General features: G+C 56.0%; 1 protein-coding gene across 7 annotated transcripts; it reads left to right on the forward strand.

Moving 5' to 3' along the window:
• The first annotated feature begins 3,089 nt into the window (after positions 1-3,089).
• On the forward strand, positions 3,090-15,061 carry BRD2 (bromodomain containing 2). Of its 7 annotated transcripts, none has more exons than XM_082213323.1 (12): positions 3,090-3,572; positions 8,952-9,252; positions 10,210-10,347; positions 10,549-10,690; positions 10,841-11,052; positions 11,166-11,540; positions 12,182-12,310; positions 12,426-12,680; positions 12,879-13,083; positions 13,281-13,613; positions 14,078-14,200; positions 14,302-15,061. In XM_082213323.1, exons 1-12 carry the CDS (start codon positions 3,568-3,570, stop codon positions 14,430-14,432), a joined length of 2,349 nt encoding a protein of 782 aa, XP_082069449.1. In that variant the 5' UTR covers positions 3,090-3,567; the 3' UTR covers positions 14,433-15,061. The 7 variants fall into 7 exon arrangements, with proteins under 7 accessions (XP_082069449.1, XP_082069450.1, XP_082069451.1 ...); XM_082213324.1 differs by lacking the exon at positions 3,090-3,572 and adding an exon at positions 3,739-3,938; XM_082213325.1 differs by lacking the exon at positions 3,090-3,572 and adding an exon at positions 3,739-3,919.
• Positions 15,062-20,685: the final 5,624 nt, after the last annotated feature.

Consider the following 20,685-nt stretch of genomic DNA (forward strand, 5'->3'; position numbering starts at 1 on the left):
TTTCGCTTTTCACCTTAATCTGTTTTTCACAATGCAAGTATTCAATATTTTATTAAACACATAGCCAAAGTAGTACAATATGAGTATAAATCTAAGTGACTTATATAGCATTGAACATGACATGTATAACATTGTAAATGACATTGAAAAGAACATATAAGAACAGTTGAAAAATCCCATGCAACAGAAAATGAAAAAAAAAAGTTCCCCAGTGAATAATAATAATTATTATTATTATATCCTGCCCCACCTCAAAGTCTGCCTCTCCCCCGATGAACCAACCCAGGCTCTGCAATGCTCATCTGGTCCCCTCTTTTTCTGTGCCCCCTAAATGGGCACAAGAACAGGGCCTTTTCTGCAGCGGCTCCGTTTGTGGGATGCTCTCCCCAAGGAAGTCCGCTTGGCAGCTTCATTAGACACATTTAGGCACCAGGCGAAAGTGTTCCTCTTCCACCGAAGCTTTGGGCTGACTAAATCCCATTAACTTTCACATGTGCTTGTGGGAGGGGGTTATTCTTTCATTCTTCTTCTTCTTATATATTTTGTGGGGTTTTTTAATGTCACATTTTTATGCTGCAAACTGCCCTGAAATGTATGGACAAAGGGCGGCACACAAATTTAACGATAAATAAATAATAGATCAAAGAACCATGGGAGTTTTCAGGGTCACCTCAGGGTCATATAGTTCAATACCTGCAAATGCAGGAATCGGTGTTTGTGTGTGTGTGATCTGGGGCATCACGCAGGAAAATGTAGAAGGATGAAGGAGCTCCAGGGACCATAGCTAAACAGGAAACCCCCCCACCTGCCATTGTTCCCCAACAACTGACATTCAGAGGTAGACTGTCTCTGACGCTGGAGGTTCTAATTTTTGTAGACAAGCAAAAGGAGATCATGCCTGGCTCCAGCAAGCTCTGACCCCCATCCCCTGCCCACTTCCCTATAGAAATCCACCACAGGGGGCTCAGGGCGGGGGCAGAGTTTCGCTTTCACTTCCCCGTCCTCTTCTCGGAGTTTCCCTTTAGGTCAGGCCCTGTTTGTGTGCGCCTGTTATAAAAGACTCAATGAGTCACAAACAGGAAGTGTGCTTGGGGAAATTCCCAAGCCGCCTGCCCTGCGAACCTCCTAGCAACTTACTCCCACGAAGCCCCATAAGGGACCTTGTTGAGAGGCGATGTAAACTTGCAAAGCCAAGTTACAGCGAACCAGGCAGAGGGCCTTCTCGGTGGTGGCACCCGCCCTGTGGAACGTCCCCCCCACCAGATGTCAAAGAACAACTACCAGACTTTTAGAAGACATCTGAAGGCAGCCTTGTTCAGGGAAGTTTTTAATGTATGGCATTTTAATGTATTTTTAAACTTTGTTGGAAGCCGCCCAGAGTGGCTGGGGAAACCCAAACCGGCTGCCCTTTCCTCTTCTTCTTATCTGCTCTTTGAAACCTATGTTCCTACAGAGAATTTTTGGGGAGAAAGTACTGGGCTATATATCAATAATATGACTGTGCAGGGAAAAAGCTAAGATTTTAAGAAGAAAACATTCTTTTGAATTATATACCCGTCGTGTGGACGTTGACAGCGGAAATGGATTATTGTGGCCAAGAGACTGATATGGATGAATTGGAAGAATAAAAACAAGATCCTCCTTAATCAATAGATTGGCGATATGACGGAGGCGGACGGGGGCACCCTGGGGCTCATCTAGACCAACCCCTCGCTGGCACAATTCTCCCAAAGCCTCTGTGCCCGGGAGGACAGAGAGAAATTAAGGCAAACTGCTAAGTGATGGGTGCAAATTGATTAAAAGCCGCCTTCGATTTCAGTGGGGCTGCCGTGCGCCCACCCACTCAGAGGGCTTTCAAGGGGGGGGGGGTGAGACGAATTTGTGGCCATGGTGGCTACGGCATAGATTTGTGGAGTTGGAAGGGACCCGAGGGTCATCTAGCCCAACCCCCTGCAAGGCACAGATCGCAGTTAATAGGACATCAAAATTACAAATGCCTAAATACAGACAATCGTTCACCCTCGCGAGATTCAACGTGCTGCCATCTGGCTGATTGCAGGGCAGATTTGAGGGTAAACCATAATACGCAGAACGAGTCTGCCCCTGCAGCTTGATGGAGGTAGAAACCGTCTCTCATGCCTTGTTACGCTGCTATTTCTACGGGGATATACACTCGGTGTTTATCACTCCGGTTATACCAAAATCTCCAGATGGGTCCGAACTTCAATGTCTAAAACTCCGGGTAGAGGACAAGGATCCTGAGATCACGCTCAGGGTGGCCAAATTCTGTGCGACTGCCATAAAACTTAGGGACCGAGCTGTACTACCAAAATGATTAAGGTCTGAAATGACAATTTTAGGTTATATTTTAGCGATCAAGATTTAATATATATTTTTAACTGTATTGCCTCTGTTGTACCCAGTTGCAATTCAATGCATTCCCGTTGTGTTTTATGATTTCCCTGATATTGTAAGTGAGCCGGAACTGGTCTGTGACCGTAAGAATAAAATTCAACTAGGACATCCATTGTAAGAGGCATTCTACCCCGGAGGAGAGCAGCAGGTGGCTCTCGGGACGTCTGCTTGGCCACTGCTGCTGTTGCTGGGCCCTCTTGGCCAGGAGCCCTCCCTAGCCTTAGCCCCCTCCTCTGAATCTGTCTAATTCCCTTCCAGGGTGATGGCCAGTGCCGCCTCTTGTGGCAGGGAGTTCCACAGCTCCACTCTGTATTTGGCGCATATGGAAAGCTGCTGCTGCTGCTGGGAGCCTTTCCGCTTGTGGATTCTTCTTAGCAGAGCAGGCTCGCCCCGCTGCTGCAGTCGCGCACATGCGTAAGTGCGGGAAAAGGAAAGGGCGCTCCTTATTCCTGGAACTGCGAGCTCGCGCAGGACTCGCCCTCTTGCAACAGACAGAGAAAGGGCTGGCCTGCTCCCGCGCATGCGCCGTGCCCGTGGCTGCCCTCGCTCCTTCCCCGCGCCATTGCGCCACCGCGCAGAAAGGGACTCGCGCCGCAGCGAAGCCCCAGCGCGCATGCGCCCCAGGCGGGGGGGGGAAGAGTCGGAGAAGGAGCGGGGCGCATGCGCAGTCGCCGTCCCCGGGCGTCGCGGGAGCCATGCTGACTTCACCCCCAAAGCGAGACCTCGGCGGGGGAGGGGGCGGCGCTCGATCCGGACCCCCCGCCAGGCGGCTTCGACGAGGCGGATTATTTTCCTCCCTCCACCGGTTTGGCGCTTTCTTCTCGGCGGACGGGCAAAATCGCCTCATAGATTGACCCCCCCCGCGCCTTGAAGGATCATCCGGGCATTTTTTCTGATGGAACGGTCGCGTGACGGCGGGGAGCCAATCAGGAGACGATGACGTGGGCGTCACTTCGGATTCCCGCCCGGCCATGGCAGCTGAAGCGACCGTTGAGGGGAATTTTTTTTTTAAAAAAAAAAATGGGTGTTTTATTTCTTATTATTTTGTCACGTCGCGGGGGCCTAAGTTTGGCCGGAATTTAATCAGGATGGGCCTCGTCGCACCGGGGCCGCCAAGGTCGCGCGCCTTCTTCCTTCTCCCGATGGCGACCAATGAGGTGAGTCCTTTCTGCCCACGTGACGCTTCTGGACGAGTGACGGCTCGACTGGCTGGGGGGTGGGGAAGGAGAGGGATCTGCCACTCAAGTCGCTGCTCCCGCCTCCGGTGGCGCAATCTGGCCAATCCGAGGCGGCGACGGGCGGTGGCTGTTTAAAGGGCCAGCTGCCTGAAATGAAGGGAGAAGTTGGCTGTCACGTGGCACCTGACAATGGGACCCCCATTTTTTATGTGGGGGGAGGAGGGGCGTCTTCGGAAGAGGGGGGGAGAGGTGTCCCCCCCTCTGTCTTGTGGCTCATTCCAGGCTTCTTTAAAGCTACAATGATGCAGAAGCTTCTAGGAATTGGGGTAAATCTCAATATGACAGGTGGGGTTTTGTTTTGCAATGATGGGGGGGGCTTGGGGGGGCGTCTCTTTGCTTAATTCGGGGTGTGTGTGCTTGCATTGGGGGGGTTGTTCGTCTTTTAAAGCAAAAGGGGGGAGTTTGGGGGGCTGCCTTGCAAAGGAAAGGGGTGGGGCTATCCTTTGGGAAGGGGGGGACGTGAGCCCTCTGCCCCCCGCGATATTGGGGGTGCCTGGGAGAGTGTCGTGGGCAGCAGAGGGTGGGCCTGACCTTGGCATCCGCCTTTGTTTGACCTTGAGCTGTTTTCTCCCTCCAAGCCCCCAGTCCCCACGTGGAGGAGGCCAGGCAGTCTCCCCAAGTAGGCGATTCAGAAGAAGCAGAATCTGGGCTGAAAGGAGCCAAGAATATCAATGTGGGGCTGTTGTTTTTTAGGTAGGGCTATGGGAGAGAAGGGCGTTTTCCATAATCTCAGAAACTGGAGGCTGCTGGAGAGGGGTGTGTGTGTGTGTGTGTGTGTCCTGCGCAAGCAGGGAGGTGAGTGGGAACAGTACTTGGAAGAGCATTTCAGACATGGTGGGCGAGGGGCAGCTTTGCCTGGCGTGCTTTCCCGCGCCTCCAAAATGGCTGCGGTGAATGTGCTGTGTCATTCCTGCCTGGTGATGGAGGAGGAGGAGGAGGAGGAGGAGGAAGAGGCCTCCTCGCTGGAATAGGGCTGGGCGGGAGCGCAATGGGGCTGGCGGAGGAAAAAGAGGAAGGGGCAGGATCAGGCGCTGCCCTCCTTCGCTAACCCTCCAGTTTTCTCCCCAGTTTTCCCCTCTTTCTGGACGCTGCCAGCTGGAAGGCTCTGGGTGCCCGTGCAAAATGGCCGCTGCGGAGAGAAGCAGGCGGAGGAGCACGGCATGCGGGAGCAGGACAGGCCTCTTGAGCCCCGCGTGTGGGGCGGCTGGGGGTTAGGGGGTGCTGCCTCTCTCCCTTTTGTTCACAGGCCAGCGGGAGGGAGAGACCTCCTTTCAGCCCAAAGTGGCGCTTGGCCTTTGCGCCAGGATGTGACTCATCTCAAAGGACCGTCCCCTGCTTCTCCTTCCAGAAGAATCCAGGAAAAGGGGGGGGGGGGCTGAGGATATGCCAGCAGTTTGATCTCCCCCCCCCCCCAGTTCCATTGGACTCAGGAAGTCGGCTGGTGGATCCCTGCAGCTGCGACAGCCTCATTCTTTCTGTCCTTGGCTGTAGAGAGAGATCCCCGCCTGGAAAGAGAAGCACCCTGGGACCTGCCCCCTAGATCAACCGGCCCCCTTTCCACGCCCTCGGCAGAAGGGAAGCCAGGCGCTCTCCCCATTGAGCGGGGAGGAGGAGGCAGGCGCGGCCAGAGAGGCTCCCAGCATGGCCCCTGCCAGGGTGTGGGGCTGTGTGTAGGGCTCCTGCCAGCACCACCACCACACCCTGGCATGGGGCCAGAGCCTGGGGGAAGGCCACGCACCCCACACCCAGGGATGGAGGCCAATGCCAGCCTGCCTCCCAGGAAGGGGCCTGCTGTCCTCCAAGCCAGGCACTTGCTCCAAGGGGTCAGGGGTCGGAAATTGGCTCCCCCATTTCCCCCCTGGCTGAAATGTCTCTCTGTTGGGCCTTGGGGACACTTTGGCCCCGCTTGGTTTTTGGACAGGCTGCATTGTGGGCGATGGCGCCCCTCCTTTGCCCTCTTGGGCGGTTGACCGGTCAGTGCAGAGGGGCTGCCGCCCCTTCAAAGGCGGGTCTGGCCTGGGCTCCACTCTGGCACTTGACCTTTGACCCCTGGCAAGGCAAAACAGGGCCACTGCTGTGAAGCCTTGGGGCGCTTTTCTAATGGAAGCTCTGCGGTTGGTTTGGCTTCTCCCCAAGGTCCCCTCACTCTCGGCGCCTTGAACTCCTGCCTCGTTTCTCACGTGCAAAGGGTGACGCGCGAGGGGGAGAAGCGGGGACTTTGGGCGCCATTTCTCGCGCGCAGGGCCCGGCGTGGCGGCGCCTGGACCCTGCTGTGGGGCGTGTGGGGGGGCCGCTCTGCAGGCGGCGTTTTGGAGTGTGACTCGGGTGCTTCCACCCCACTGTGAGGGGTTCGCCCCTCGGTCCCCGGCTGCTGCGCTGAGGCGACGGGGCTTTTCTCGTGTCGCTGTGAGGGGCTCTTGTTTTGGCGGGAAGAACCGCCTGAGGGAGAACGTTTCTCTCTTTTTTATTTAAACGCGCCCTGCCCTCACTTTCGCGGCCGCTCTGCCCGTGCGGGGAAGGAAGGACATTTTTCTGGGCTTGGGGGGCCGCTCGGTCCAGCCGCCGCCGCGGCTCATTGTTCGCCCTCTCCGCGCCCTGCTTTCTCTGGGCTGCCACAAAATGGCGCTGCCGCCTCTCTCCCCCTCCCTTCCCCCCGTGGTGAGCAGAGAACCACAACAACCAACGGCCGCTTCCCAACCGCCGCCCCGCCCCCACGTGACAGGGCGGCCAATCGGGAGGCAACGAATGGCAGAGCCGTCCAATGCGCGAGCCGGCTGCCGGGGACGGCGGAGCGGGGAGGCACAACAGGAGGCGGAAAGGGGGAGCGTGATGGATGGCGAAGTCGCCCAATGGGCGGCCGGCGTCGGCCTCTCCTCCGCCCAGAGGGCTCTCCCGAGCCGGCGAAGGGGCGTGGCTTGGCGGGATGGTGATGTCAGCTGCTCCGCGGGCCAATGGGAGCGCGGGGAGCGTCTCTATAAGGGCGGTCGGGGGCAGGCCGAGAGGCGCCATTTCGCTGGAGCGGAGGAAGGATCCTGGCCTGGGAGCGGAAGAGAGTGCCGGGCAGGGTGGGCGGACTCAATCCAGATCCATCCTCGCCGGGCGGCCCCCCAATCGCCGGTCATCGCTGTAGGCGCCAGCTCGGCGGACCCTCCTCCCGGCTTCCGTAGCGCCCTCTTCTCCCCCCACAACATCCGCCCCCACCTACGCGGCGGAGAGCAAAGGTGGAGTGCGGCCACTAATCCCAGTACAATCCAGTGCCATCCGCGCCTCGGACCGCGACGACTCGCCGGGGGAGCGGCGCCTCCGGACGCGGCGGCCTCCGCGGAGACGGGCGCGCCCTATATTGCCGGCGCCCCTGCGCGGTGGGAGCCCGGCGGGGGGCTGGCCAGAGGGACCCCCGCCCGCCCCGCCTCGGGGTCCTGCCGCTGCAAAGGCCGCCATTTTCCTAGCTTTTGCGCCTAGTTGTTGGCGGCGGCGGGGCGAGCGGCCCCCTCCCCGATGGGGGCCCCGCAGTAGCCGAGCTCGCCTTGCCCAGCCCGCCGCTCGCCTGCCTCCGGTTCGGCGGGGGGAGGCGCGGCGGCGATGCGCCCCTGAGCCAGGCGCCGAGGGCAGTTTCTTCCCCCCGCCAGGCCGAGACCGCCGAGCAAAGTGGGGGGGTTCCCCGAGGCCACGGAGGCGCCGGCGGCTGGAGCGGGACCGTCCCGGGAGAGAGCCGGGCCCCCGGGAGGAGCTGCCGCCTCTGGCGCTGGAGCCGCTCCTGCAGGCATGTTGCAGAACGTGAACCCCAACGGCAAGTACGTAATCGGGAGTGCGCCGGGGGAGGGGGCGGCCGGGCCAGAGGGGATCGGGGGTCGCCGGGGGGGGGGAGGGAGGCAGTGAGCCCTGCGCGCGCCTGCCCGCGTTGATCGAGCATACCTGGCTGTGTTGTGTCACATGACGGGCGTCGCTTTTGAACTCGCGGTGCCACTTGCGGGAGGCTTCCCCGCCCGGGTGTGTGGAAAGGAGAAACGTTGGACATCGCCATTGCTTAGCAACATTTTACGTCGCCCGTCTTTCCTCTGGGGAGCCTTTGCAGTGCTGCAGCTCCAGTGCGATCTCCTTTTCCTCTTACTTCACCCCCCCCCCCCGTTATTCACTGGTGTGAACCCTGCAGCAATGAGTTGTGTGGATTATTTGGATGGCTTTAAAGGGCTTTGAGTTGCCTGTGAAGGGAATGATAGCTTTGGGAGGTGTCTTGTCATGAGACCCTGTAATGCCCTGGGGGCAAGCCAGGCTTTTGTGAAGCGCTCCTCTCTCCCGGGGTGGCAGGCCTGCTGCCCTTTGATGCCCTCACTCTGTTTACCAACACGCTCATTTCCCAGGGCTGGTGGTGGAGCCGCAGGTGTCCTGGGTGATGGGTTGGCAGCGACTGTGGCACGCTGGGCTTGTGCACCAAGAGAGCAGCCTGTGAATCTGTGGCTCTGTATTCAGAATGTGCCACAGCCGGATCTGTGGGCCTGGAGACAGATCAGAATTCTGCAATGGCCCCCATTGTTTTTTTCAACTCAGAACCCACCTTGGCTTAACTGCTCCTTGCCAACTGGCTGGCCCCATTGTGTGGAGGCCTGGTCAGCCATTCATTTTGTTGTCTCCCTCGCTCTGATTGGCCAGCACCATGGTAACCGGCAATGCACTCTGTCCTTTTCATCTTATGAGCATGTTGACTATGGAGGAAGCCTGGTGTCTCTGTTTTCCCAGGTGTTTACCCCCTCATTGGTCCTGGGGGAAGAGTCCCTGTTCTCTGATTCAAAACACCAATCCTGGGCATCTTTGGAACTGTTTTAAGATGTTGTCGCTGCTCTCCAGAGTGTGCCTAGTTTGCCTTGGTGGGATTCCTGCGACACCCTCCTGTTTACTGGGCTTCATGACGGTACTTTAAGGGGGAGTGAGTTTGTGGGCAGCAAGTGTAGTGTTGCAATCTGGAAATGCCAGTGTGCTGAGGTGCAGGGGGGGGCAGTGGGTGCAGATGGCACAGCACTTAGGTTGGCCTGGTCTCTGGAGTTTCCCCTGGCTCTGGTTGGGAGCTGGCTTCGCTGCCTTGCTTAGGGGTGTAATTTGGTGTGTGTCTTTTCCAAGAGGTGACAGAACGGGCATCTCTTGCACTTTTGCACAGGTGGGGGGGCAGTGCTCCCCTCCTCCATGTTCTACTTGCTGGCTCATGTGAGGGAGGAGAGTGCGGTAGGTGGCGAAATCCACCGCAGAATCGGAGCAGACCCCCCCGGCTCCTGCCTTAACAGCCCTTCTCTCCCTGTCTTGCAGGATCCTTGGGGAGGGCAATGCGGGTCTGGTGGGTCTGGCAGTCGAGTCTGCGCCCGGGAAGCGGATCCGCAAGCCGTCGCTTCTGTACGAGGGCTTCGAGAGACCCACCATGGCCTCCGTCCCGCCCCTCCAGCTGGCCCCAGCCAACCCTCCCCCTCCGGAGGTCTCAAACCCCAAGAAGCCGGGCAGAGTCACCAACCAGCTGCAGTACCTCCACAAAGTGGTGATGAAGGCCCTCTGGAAGCACCAGTTCGCCTGGCCCTTCCGCCAGCCGGTGGATGCCGTCAAGCTGGGTCTTCCGGTAATGAGCTTCCTCCTTGCCTTTGGGGGGGGGCTGGGGGCGTGAGGGAGATGAGCACCTGCGGGTGGGTTCTGCTGTGTTCTGATGCCCTTGTTGCTATGGTTACTGGATCACTTCCTGCCTCATCCCATGAACTAAGGTTCTTGTTTGTATCTAGTGTGCTGAGCTAGTCTTCTGGATTTTTGAGCTGTGCTGCTAAAATTCAAAGCGTTTTGGGGAGCTCCCTGGGTTGCTCACCCTAGTCCAGCAGGCAAGGCTTTTCCATACCGAGGGAAATGTGCCTCCTTTGCTGCCTCAGGGCGGAGTTGTCTCCTGTTACCTGAGTTTGAGCTCAGCTGTGTCTCTTCCCCAAACAATCTTAAGGCTGTTGGTTTGGCCAGGAATTTCACCTGGAGCAGCTCCTCTGATCCCCGTCCCCCCCCATGTCCCCTACAAAGGTATGGATGAGACAATACAGCCGCTTTTGCGCTCTCATGCTGCCCCAAATCTAATCTTGTGCCCTGAATGCGTTTTGCAGATTCCCATCCATGACTTTGTAGAAGACATCAAGTGACCCCCAAATTAAAGGCCAGCACCTGTGGCAACTAAGGAGTTAAAGCCCAGAGGTAAAAATCCATCTAGGTTTATGCTTGCCTAGCTTCTTCGTGCACAGCAGGGGTGCTGCGGTGGTGCTTTTTTGGCAGGGCAGGCCTTAACAGAAGGCACCCTCTCTGCACCCCAGGGAAAGAAGCAAGAACCCCCTCTTGCCCTAGCAAGCTGAGAAGCATTTATTTCCTGCTCTTTGCAAGGCTGCACAGGAGTCCCTGCCCTTTTCCCCCCTGTAGCCAGCATTTGGCAGGGACCTTTGGATGTGGCGTTGACCAGGAGCCTGGGCAGCCCCGTGGTCGGTGCGGCCGGCCTGTGTGCCCTGCTCTTTGGGGTGACCATGTGGCTTTGCTTGCTCCTCTGTGCTCCCAGGACTATCACAAGATCATCAAGCAGCCAATGGACATGGGCACCATCAAGCGGCGCCTGGAAAACAACTACTACTGGAGCTCAGCCGAGTGCATGCAGGACTTCAACACCATGTTCACCAATTGCTACATCTACAACAAGGTGAGGGTTTGCGTGTGGTGGGAGAAGCAGCTGCCGCAAGGCTGGAAGATGGCCGGAGTGCCAGGGAAGTGGCTGCATAGATTGTGAGGGAGGGGTTTGGGGGGGGAGAAACTCCCAAGTGACGAGGACGCATACACAGACTGCGCAGAGCAGCCTGCTGACAACTTCCTGCCTTGATCATCACGGCTTCTCTTGGTGTAGCCCACAGATGACATTGTGCTGATGGCGCAAACGCTGGAAAAGATCTTCTTGCAGAAGGTGGCCCAGATGCCTCAGGAGGAGCAGGAGATTGTGATCACCGTGGCAAAGAACAGCCACAAGAAGGGGGCCTCTCGGGCTGCAGGTAATGGCGCGAGAAGGGATGGGGGGTGGGCTTTGGGGCAGAAGCGGCTAGGGTGCCTGCTGGCTTGCTTGGGTTCTGCTCCAGTTGGGGGCCATCTGGGGCAGGCTGCCTCCAGTTTAACAAAGAGCCACTCTTTTCTTATCCCTCCAGCACTCCTGGCAGCAGCCAGCGCAGCTGCTCAGCAAGTGCCGGCCATCTCTTCCGTGTCCCACGCCCAGCTCTACCCCACAGACATCCCCACCACTGTCATCAACATCCCTCACCCGTCAGTCATCTCTACGCCTCTCCTCAAGCCGCTACACTCCACTGCTACCTCCCAGCCGGTGCTGGCGGTGCCTGCCCCAACGCAGCCAGTGGCCAAGGTGAGCCTGTGTGAGCTGGCAGCCGAGGGAGGTGGGGGGGGCCTTGAGCTGTCCGGGGTTCCCCCTCCAATCTGGCTTGGAAGCCTAAGCGGTGTGTTCTTGCCCCCCATCAGAAGAAAGGAGTGAAGCGGAAAGCGGACACGACCACCCCGACCCCCACGGCCATCATCGCCACCAGCGGCGGAGAGTCCTCTCCCTCCGCAGCCGTGCTGGAGACCAAGGCAGCCAAGATCCCGGCCCGGCGGGAGAGCGGGCGCCCCATCAAGCCCCCCCGCAAAGACCTGCCCGACTCCCAGCAGCACCAGACCTCCAAGAGGGGCAAGCTCTCAGAGCAGCTCAAGTACTGCAACGGCATCCTCAAGGAGCTTGTCTCCAAGAAGCATGCTGCCTACGCCTGGCCCTTCTACAAGCCGGTCGACGCTTCCGCCTTGGGCCTCCACGACTACCATGAGATCATCAAGCATCCCATGGACCTCAGCACCATCAAGGTAGGCGGGGGCTTGGCAACCACAGAGAAGAAGGGGAGAGGTGCAGCGGGTGGGGACTCCTGGGCACAGGAGAAGGGGGGGTTTTCCAGAACATGGTTGTCTGTGCTGTGGAATTTAGGTAAAATCCATCTGCTGACTTCTTGCATATTCACCATACAAGCAGGTGCTTCCACAATCTAGATTAAATAGATTTGTTGGAGGTACGAGTGGCCTGTTTCTGTCCCAGGGAGAAAACGTGCCCTCTGTTACCTTTCAGTGCCAGCAGTTGAGCAGGCTCTTTATAACTGCTGCCATCTCCGCCCCAGTGGGCTTTGCAGTCCATGTTGAGGGGAGGAGAGAGGCCATAGGGACATGAGCGGGCATGGGAGGGGAGTCATGTGACAATGCCAGGGCAGGCAAAGCAGGGCTTGAGTAGGGCAAGCAGCGGTGGGGAGACCCCACCCAAGTCCCACTGGTTTTTAGCGTGAACTGGCCACGTGTGTCCTAAGTGACTTTCTGCAGTCATAAGGGCAAACTAAAGAAACAAAACACCAGTTTTTTTTGGGGGGGGGGCTTGTTTGCTCCTTGTGTGTTGCAAAGCTCATGATCCTCCCCTTTTACTTACCTACCTTTGGTTTCCTTTTCTTTTTCTGTGGCTTCAGCGCAAGATGGAGAACCGGGAGTACCGTGACGCCCAGGAGTTTGCTTCTGACGTGCGGCTGATGTTCTCCAACTGCTACAAGTACAACCCCCCTGACCATGACGTGGTGGCCATGGCTCGGAAGCTGCAGGTGAGTTTGATGGGAAGAAGACGGAGGCCAGTAGCTCTTCCTTCCTCCCTCCCTCCCCCCCCCCATGACCCAGCCCCTCAGTAGCAGACCTCGAGTCTTTGCTGCTCTCCTGCAGGATGTCTTCGAGTTCAGCTATGCCAAGATGCCAGATGAACCCATAGACATCAATCCCCCCTCCACGTCACTCCCACAGCCGGGCCTCCTGATGAAGTCCTCCTCAGACGATTCCTCCAGCGACGATGATGACGACGACGAAGAGGAAGAGGAGGGGGATGACGACGAGAGCAGCAGCGAGAGTTCGTCAGACAGCGAGGAGAGTTCCGACTCGGAGGAGGAGCGGGCCAACCGGCTGGCTGAGCTCCAGGAACAGGTGAGGCAGAGAGAGAAGGGGGCAGAGCAACACCCCCGCAGGGGTGCCTGCAAGCGAGACCCCAGAATCAGAGCAACACTTCCCCCCCGCCCCCCAGTGGCTTTGAGCCACTGGTGATCACGGCCATGGATTAAGGAAAGGGCGCCTGCAGTTGGTGGGGTTGGGAGCCCCCTAACCGTGTCCCTTTTGCCTCCCCAGCTGCGGGCAGTGCACGAACAGCTGGCGGCCCTCTCTCAAGGCCCGGTCTCCAAGCCCAAGAAGAAGCGCGACAAGAAGGACAAGAAGAAGAAGAAGCAGAAGCGGCAAGGGGGGAAGGCGGGAGGCGAGGAGGAGGCGGCAGCCCGGCCCCACCAGGCCCAGCTCAAAAAGGCCAAGAAGGCAGCCAGCGGAGGTGGCAGCAGTAGTGGCAAGTGAGTGGGGCAAGCGAGTGCGTGGCAATGGGGTCGGGGTGGGGAGAGCAGGGCGAGCAGCTGGCTGATGACTCTCTTTCCCCGGCGGATCGACCGTGGCGAACTCCTTGTAGAACAAGCCAAGATGCCTGACAGCTGCCACTGGCTGGGTCCTGCCCAGTGCGCAAGCGGTGGGGCCCCTGGGTCTAAGGCGTGTCTCCCCTCCCCAGGAACTCGAAGAAGGCCAGCGCCAAGGCCCTCCCTCTGCCGGCCCCTGTGCTCTACGACTCTGAGGAGGAGGAGGAGAGCAAGCCCATGACGTACGACGAGAAGCGCCAGCTCAGCCTGGACATCAACAAGCTGCCGGGGGAGAAGCTGGGCCGGGTGGTGCACATCATCCAGTCGCGGGAGCCCTCCCTGCGCGACTCCAACCCCGAGGAGATTGAGATCGACTTTGAGACCCTCAAGCCCTCCACCTTGCGGGAGCTGGAGCGCTACGTCCTGTCCTGCCTGCGGAAGAAGCCTCGCAAGCCCTACAGCGAGAGTGAGTGGGGGCGATGGGAGACAAGACAAGTAAAATGGCAATGAGTCCTAATGCATACGGATAATCCGGGACTTGCAGACTGCCAGCAGGGAGACTGGGGAATAAGTGGTGCTGGAAGGGGAGGGGTAGGGTCTCTCCCTGTTTCCTCTGTTTCGGGAAACCGGGAGAATTGGGAGCCTCAGCTCAACCCCCAGCCCTGCTTGGAGATGGGGGTCCTCATGAAGACCCCCATGGTGGGCTTTCCCTTCCCGCCAGGTTCTTAACCAGAGGTACCAGGGCTGTAATGATTTTTGCAGCCATGCTCTGAAAAGGGATAATGGAGGTGTTTAGGGGTGTCAGCCAGAGGTCTGAGAAGCAGTTCTCCTTGTGTGGTTGCCCTCTTGTTGTCCCAAATGAGAGCTGGATGAGGGCGCAAGGGGAAGAGGAGCTCCCCAGCAAATTCCTTCCTTCCTTCTTCCTTCCAGCCCTGAAGAAGCCGGTGGGCAAGACGAAGGAGGAGCTGGCCCTGGAGAAGAAGCGGGAGCTGGAGAAGCGCCTGCAGGACGTCAGCGGGCAGCTGAACTCTGCTAAGAAGCCCCCCAAGAAAGGTAAGCCGTGGCTTCTGATTCCTGGGCCTGGTTCTCTCCTGTCCTTGACCCTCTGGCATCCTTCACCTTTGCCCTCTCTCTCTTCCCCCCCCCCTGTGCAGCCAACGAGAAGCCGGAGTCCGCGCAGCAAGTGGCCGTTTCCCGCCTGAGCGCCAGCAGCTCCAGCTCCGACTCCAGCAGTTCCAGCTCCTCCTCCTCCTCCTCGGACACAAGTGACTCTGACTCCAGCTAGGCAGGCTGGTGGAGGTGGCAGCGGCAGCATCAGCCGCCGGGGGGTGGCTGGCCAGCGATGGCAGCCTGCTCGGAAGAGGTTCTGCAGGACCAGAACTGGCAAGAGAGCGGCGCAGGCGGACGAGTGGGCTCCCCTCCACCCCCCCTCCAGCTGGGCGCCCGGGGCGGAAGGGCTGCGGCCGGCTGGCTGGCGGCTTCCCTGTCATCCCGCCCCCCTTGGGGCCCTGGGGCGAGAGCTGGCCCTGCTGTCTTTGCGCTGTGGCATGGGGCGCCCCGACTCTGTACAGTTGGCTCCAGCAAGCGTGGGGGGCAGTGTTTTCCTGTTTTGGTTGAATCTTAGGAAACAAACTTGTGGTTTTTATAAAAGCATTTAGCAAGTTTTGGTTTTGTGACGCTCCGTTCCTGGATGGGCAGGTTGGGGGCGAGGAACTGCGCTGGGGTGTTTGTACCCCACCAGCTTGGACTTGGAGCCCTGAGGGGGAGACAAGACTCTTGTGGGGAGACGTTCCTCCTCTGACACTCCCCCTGGCAGGCACTCAAGGGGTTCCTTTATTTATTTTTCTTTGTTTCCCGTCGGTGGCTTTCCCTGGGATCTGGAGTGAGTGCGACCGTTGACGTCCCTGGGCAAAATTGAGACAGCATGTTCTTCGCCCCTCAAGGGAGGCTGGTTGAGGGGGAGGGCAGCCCGCTTGAGGGTTTTTTTTATGTTGACTGTATATTTTTTTTCTACTGTTCCTTTTATTCCCCTTGCCCGTGTCCACCTTCCAGGGCTCTGTTTCATCTTATTGTATGTTAAGCCTTCTGGTTCTTTAAACGTGTAAATAAAAAAAAAATATTATACAGGCTGGTGTGGATTGAGTGGGGAAGAGGGCAGCGGTGGTCACAGACAACAGGCAGCCTTCCTGTCGAGGGTCTCGCTGCCACCATGTCAGGGATCTCGCCCCACCTGCTTCCAGCCAGTGCTTGGCTCCTCTGCTTTGTAGGGTCTACTGAGCAGCCCCCCTTCCCGGGGAATTGGAAGAGACTCTTAAGGGCCATCTAGTACAACCCCCTCAGTGCAGTCTTCTCTAAAGTGCACAAGGTGCTTTGTTTAATAGTGTGTGGTGCAATTAAGGCAAGACAGGGTATGGAAAGCATCACCCCCAACCCCACTGCTCTTGACCGGGGAGCCACCCTTCTAATTGCCCCTGGTTGTTGACCATCACACTTCAGTCGGGCTTCCAAATATGCCAGGTGAAGCTTCAGTTTTCCTGGGGGGAAACCAGAATATCACAAATGTGCTTGGGTTTAATGTGCAGTTTCAAATCTTCCACCTGATAAAAATCAGGGTCACCTGATAAAGCTTGAGGGTCAGAAAACTGGAGCAAAGGTAGGTACTTCCCCACACATCGAGCTGCAAGGCCCTCCTGCTGGGGGCAGTGAAGGCGAGGTCTCGGGCTTCTGTCCTTCCTTGTTTCCCATAATAGGCCTCTGGTCAACAGCCGAGAAGGGATGCTGGACTAGATCTGCCACTCGCCTGACTAGTTATGGCCTAGAGTACTTTGGATGGGAAGCGGGTGGCGCTGTGGGTTAAACCACAGAGCCTAGGACTTGCTGATCAGAAGGTCGGTGGTTCCCGTTGCTCAGTCCCAGCTCCTGCCAACCTAGCAGTTCTAAAGCACGTCAAAGCGCAAGTAGATAAATGGGTACCACTCCGGTGGGAAGGTAAACGGTGGTTCCGTGTGCTGCTCTGGTTCGCCAGAAGCGGCTCAGTCATGCTGGCCACATGACCCGGAAGCTGACCTTTGGCTCCCTCAGCCAGTAAAGCGAGATGAGCGCCGCAACCCCAGAGTCTGTCACGACTGCACCTAATGGTCAGGGGTCCCTTTACCTTTAGAGTACTTTGGTAAGCCCAGGGAAAGTCAAGAAGACAGGCGGACTGGACAATTCTCCCCCTTGCCCGCAAATTAATGGGTGGCACAGAGCAGAATTTTGAGGTTCCCGGTCAGCTTGACACTTGCTACCCCTTTTTGCTGAAGGCCAAAGGTGGCTGCATTTGTAGACAATCTCTGGACAGAGGGGAGAGCTCGGAGCCCCTTCCCTGGTGGTGAGGCTGAGAGCTGCAGGGGGGAACCTCTGTTTTCTGACCACCATTGCTGTACTGACCCTGCTGCACACAGGAGGGCTTTGCCTGAAAGCAATTTTTGCTTGACTGGGGGAAGGGGCTGATCCAGCCAAGCCAAGTGGGGTCCCCCCCCCACGCCCATGTTGCCCAGAGACCCCTTTGCCCAGCTCCACCCTCACCAGGGGTGGTGAAGAGAATGGATTGGGAAACTGAAGATCTAGTGATATAAAATACATGAAATCCTTTTCCTTGTTCCTTTTTCCTGGGTCTGAGGCAGGCAGTGAGAGTGGGAGGGCTTTCCTGAGAAAGGAGGGCACTGTGGGGCTGGATTGCAGCCGGCTGTATGTGTGTCAGGGAAACCCAGGCGCCCCCCCCCCCATTTCCCCCCTTTGGCCCTCTGCCTGAAAGGGACTCTCCTGCCCCTTGGAGTTTGCCAAGGAAAAACAGCTGAGTGGTGGAAAGGACACATGGAAACTGCTTTGTAAGAGACGCCACCCTCTGCATTGGCCCCCCCGCAGCAGCTTGCTAGGTGCCTCTGGGATGCCCCATGTATTGGGGCGGAGACATTCTTGCACCCCTCTTGCCCCACTGATGGAAATCTGGAGGCACTGGGCCACTGAGAGGATGAGGCTCTTGAAAGGGCGCTTCTCCACTGATCCATCCTGCAGCCTGGATTGTTTGAAACTTGGGGCTGTGGGTAGCAAGACAGTGTGTCCTCCAATAAAATAAAATAAAAGGATGCGTTTGAGGGGAAAAATGAATGCTCTTCACACAGCTTGTGGGATCATTCCCAGCTGGAGCCCTTGCATTTTTTTCAAAAAGGATTACAAATGTTTGGAGGATTCAAGAAAAATTCTGGAGCTACCCGGTTGTGGAGTGCCAACCCCAGGCAAGAGACTGGCTTTGCTGGGGGTTGTGCCTTCCCCAAGGCCAAGTCTGGTGGTGTGATTCAGTGGGGCCCCTGGTGTTCTCTTGTGGTAGCCAAAGAAGGTCCACAGCCCACCTTTTTCACAATACAGGAAGCCCTCAAGTGGACAGGTCAGTCGGCAGAGCATGAGACTCTGAATCGAGGGACTGTGGGTTATAGCCTCACATTGGGCAAAAGATTCCTGTCTTGCAGGGGGCTGGACTAGATGCCCCCGGGGTACCTCCCTCCCAACTCTCCAGTTCTATGATTCTATGACGAGGAGGAAATGGGAGAATGCACAAGGGGGGGTTTCCATGCAGGGTACATCCTCGTGCATGAAAGGAAACGCAGCGCGGGCTTTGCATCTTGTTTCCTTTTATAGCTGGGAAGGTGCCTGCCTTAAAGGGTTAAAGCCAGAGAGTGTCAGCTGCTAAGAGAGAGAAGGGGATGCTGGATACTGACTTGGGAAAGGGGGCGTGGCTTAAGCAGAACAGCTGTCCCGTCCCCTTTGCAGTCACAGGCTGCCCTTGTCTCCTGCAAGGAATCGGGTGGTGCAAAGCGCCTTGGGGGGGCATCATGAGTTAGTTCGAGAACTAAGCTGTCCAAAAACTGAGTTACCACTGTATCTATTTCCCCTAATTTGAACTGTATTCATCCCCCCCGTGGTGATTTTCTTGAGTCAAAATGAGAGTACCCCTACACATTTTTTTAGAAAGGAAAAAAAAGCAATGAGTTATATACCATAAAATTGTATATCAATGGAAAGATAATTTAATGAAGAATGTAGTGCAATAACTTGTATGAAGGATTATTTATTGCAATAGCAGTCATAAATAATAATTGGGTGCACTCTTCCCACCTTGGATCAAATCTATGCTTCCAGGTGCCATAAGAAAGCGGCAGAGATAGCGCAGGATAGTGCGCACCCCGGAAATGATCTCTTTCAGCTTCTGCCTTCTGGAAGAAGGTACAGGGTTATAAAGGCCAGGACTAGCCTCCTGAGAAACAGTTTCTACGCAAATGCAATTCTGGTTCTAAACTCAGCATGAGGGGTCTCTATAGTATAGTGTATTTTAAAATGGGATTTCAGAGTTTTTAGGGGGGTTTGAATGTTTTATGTAGTTTTTCAATTTCATTGTTCTGCATGGGACAATGACAATAAAGATATTGTATCATATCATAAAGAAGAACCGTGAAACACACAGAAAAAAGGAGCTATACAGGTTAAATTGCCATAAATAAATAAGTGGGTTTTGGGTTTGCAATCACTGTGCTATTCAATTGAGCGTAACAGCAACATTTATACCCCGCCCATTTGGCTGGGTTTCCCCAACCATTTGGGCAGCTCCCAACAGAGTATTTTTTTAAAAACCAACAAAACATCAAACATTAAAAGCTTCTCCATACTGGGCTGCCTTCAAATGTCTTATAAAAGCTAGATAGATGTTTATTTCCTTGACATCTGACGGGAGGGCGTTCCACAGGGCGGGCGCCACTACCGAGAAGGCCCTCTGCCTGGTTCCCTGTCATTGAGTTGATAGAGCATCTATCCTAAATTTGTCAGCTTCTCTCAAAGATCAGGATCAGGAGGTTTTTAATGTTTGATGTCTTATTATGTTTTTATATTTTGCTGGAAGCCACCCAAAGTGGCTGTGGAATTATTATTATTATTCTCCCCATTCTTCATTTGCAATCCTACCAGCTGAATTTGGTCTGAGTCCTGGGATAGCTCAGTTGGCAGAGCATGAGACTCTCAGGGTTGTGGGTTCACGCCCCACCTTGTCAAAAAAATTCCTGCATTGCAGGTAGTCTATGAACCTCACTTATCCGCAATGAGGGAACCACCACAATGGAGGCGTTTGGAGAATGGATGGTGGCTAATGGGTTGAGGTTGAATCCTGACAAGACAGAAGTACTGTTTTGGGGGGACAGGGGGCAGGCTGGTGTGGAGGACTCCCTGGTCCTGAATGGGGTAACTGTGCCCCTGACGGATCAGGTGCGCAGCTATATAAATGAATGAAATGTTGAGGAATTCCCCCTTTTCCTTTCCTCTCTCTTCCCATTTTCTCCGCGCCCCCCCAACCCCATATTGCCTAGAGTAGTGCGGTCTCACTCTGAATACGACTGACTTGTTTGAAGGATTCCGTGACTTGGATGCACCCAATAATTTTTAAAAAACAATTTAAAAAACCACAGTCTCTCGCCCATTAATGTTCTTCAGCTCAGCTTCGTTGGAAAGCCATAGAATGGGATCCTGCAAAGGGCCAGTCTAGGTGTTAGGGCTGCCACCTTGTTTTGTACCTAAGAGGCAGACAGTATGTGGTAGGTAAAGGAGACATTTTGGGTTGTAGTTGAGGAAATTTCCTCTGCGCCAGCACCAACGCCCCAAAAGTGATAGATAGCCTGCTGCATACATGCTATCTATCACCTTATGTTGTTTAGTCGTCTTAGTCATGTTTGACTCTCCGTGACCCCATGAACCAGAGCATGCCTTGGAAACTCTCACTTTCTTCTCAAAGCTTCTCCTTTTTTATGTCCATGGAGTTTTCTTGGCAAAATACTGGAGTGGATTGCTAGTTCCTTCTCCAGATGGATCACATTTAGCTATGACCTGTCTGTCTTGGGTAGCCCTGCATGGCATAGCTCATAACTTCTCTGAGTTATTCAAGCCCCTTCGCCATGACAAGGCAGTGATCCATGAAGGGGCTATCACCTTATAAGAGGCACCAAATCCCAGTTTCTGTGCAGCCTGGAACTATTCATATTTATTTAAAAGGTAAAGGACCCCTGACAGTTAAGTCCAGTCGCAGACGACTCTGGGGTTGTGGCGCTCATCTTGCTTTACTGGCTAAGGGAGCCAACATTTGTTCGCAGACAGTTTTTCCGGGTCATGTGGCCAGCATGACTAAGCCACTTCTGGCAAAACCAGAGCAGTGCACGGAAACGCCGTTTACCTTCCCGCTGGAGCGGTACCTATTTATCTACTTGCACTTTGACGTGCTTTCAAACTGCTAGGTGGGCAGGAGCAGGGACCAAGCAACGGGAGCTCACCCCGTCGTGGGGATTCGAACCGCCAACCTTGTGATCGGCAAGTCCTGGGCTCTGTGGTTTAGACCACAGCGCCACCCGCGTCCCTTCCCATATTTATTTAGGGGTCCCTATATTCTAATGGAATTCCACCCATTAGTAACTGTGCATGAGAGTAGAGCTTTACCCGTGTTAAGTTGGAAAAGGCTTATTTGC

Source organism: Podarcis vaucheri (assembly GCF_965113315.1).
Source record: "Podarcis vaucheri genome assembly, chromosome: 2".
Taxonomy (NCBI): Eukaryota; Metazoa; Chordata; class Lepidosauria; order Squamata; family Lacertidae; genus Podarcis; species Podarcis vaucheri.

What these genes read in the sequence shown, in the direction of transcription:
- BRD2 (XM_082213321.1), top strand. Translation starts at nt 7,419, where the DNA reads ATGTTGCAGAACGTGAACCCCAACGGCAA. An exon ending in GGGGGCCTCTCGGGCTGCAG is followed by an intron (nt 10,691 to 10,840) that starts GTAATGGCGCGA and finishes TTATCCCTCCAG; the next exon opens with CACTCCTGGCAGCAGCCAGC. An exon ending in TAAGAAGCCCCCCAAGAAAG is followed by an intron (nt 14,201 to 14,301) that starts GTAAGCCGTGGC and finishes CCCCCTGTGCAG; the next exon opens with CCAACGAGAAGCCGGAGTCC.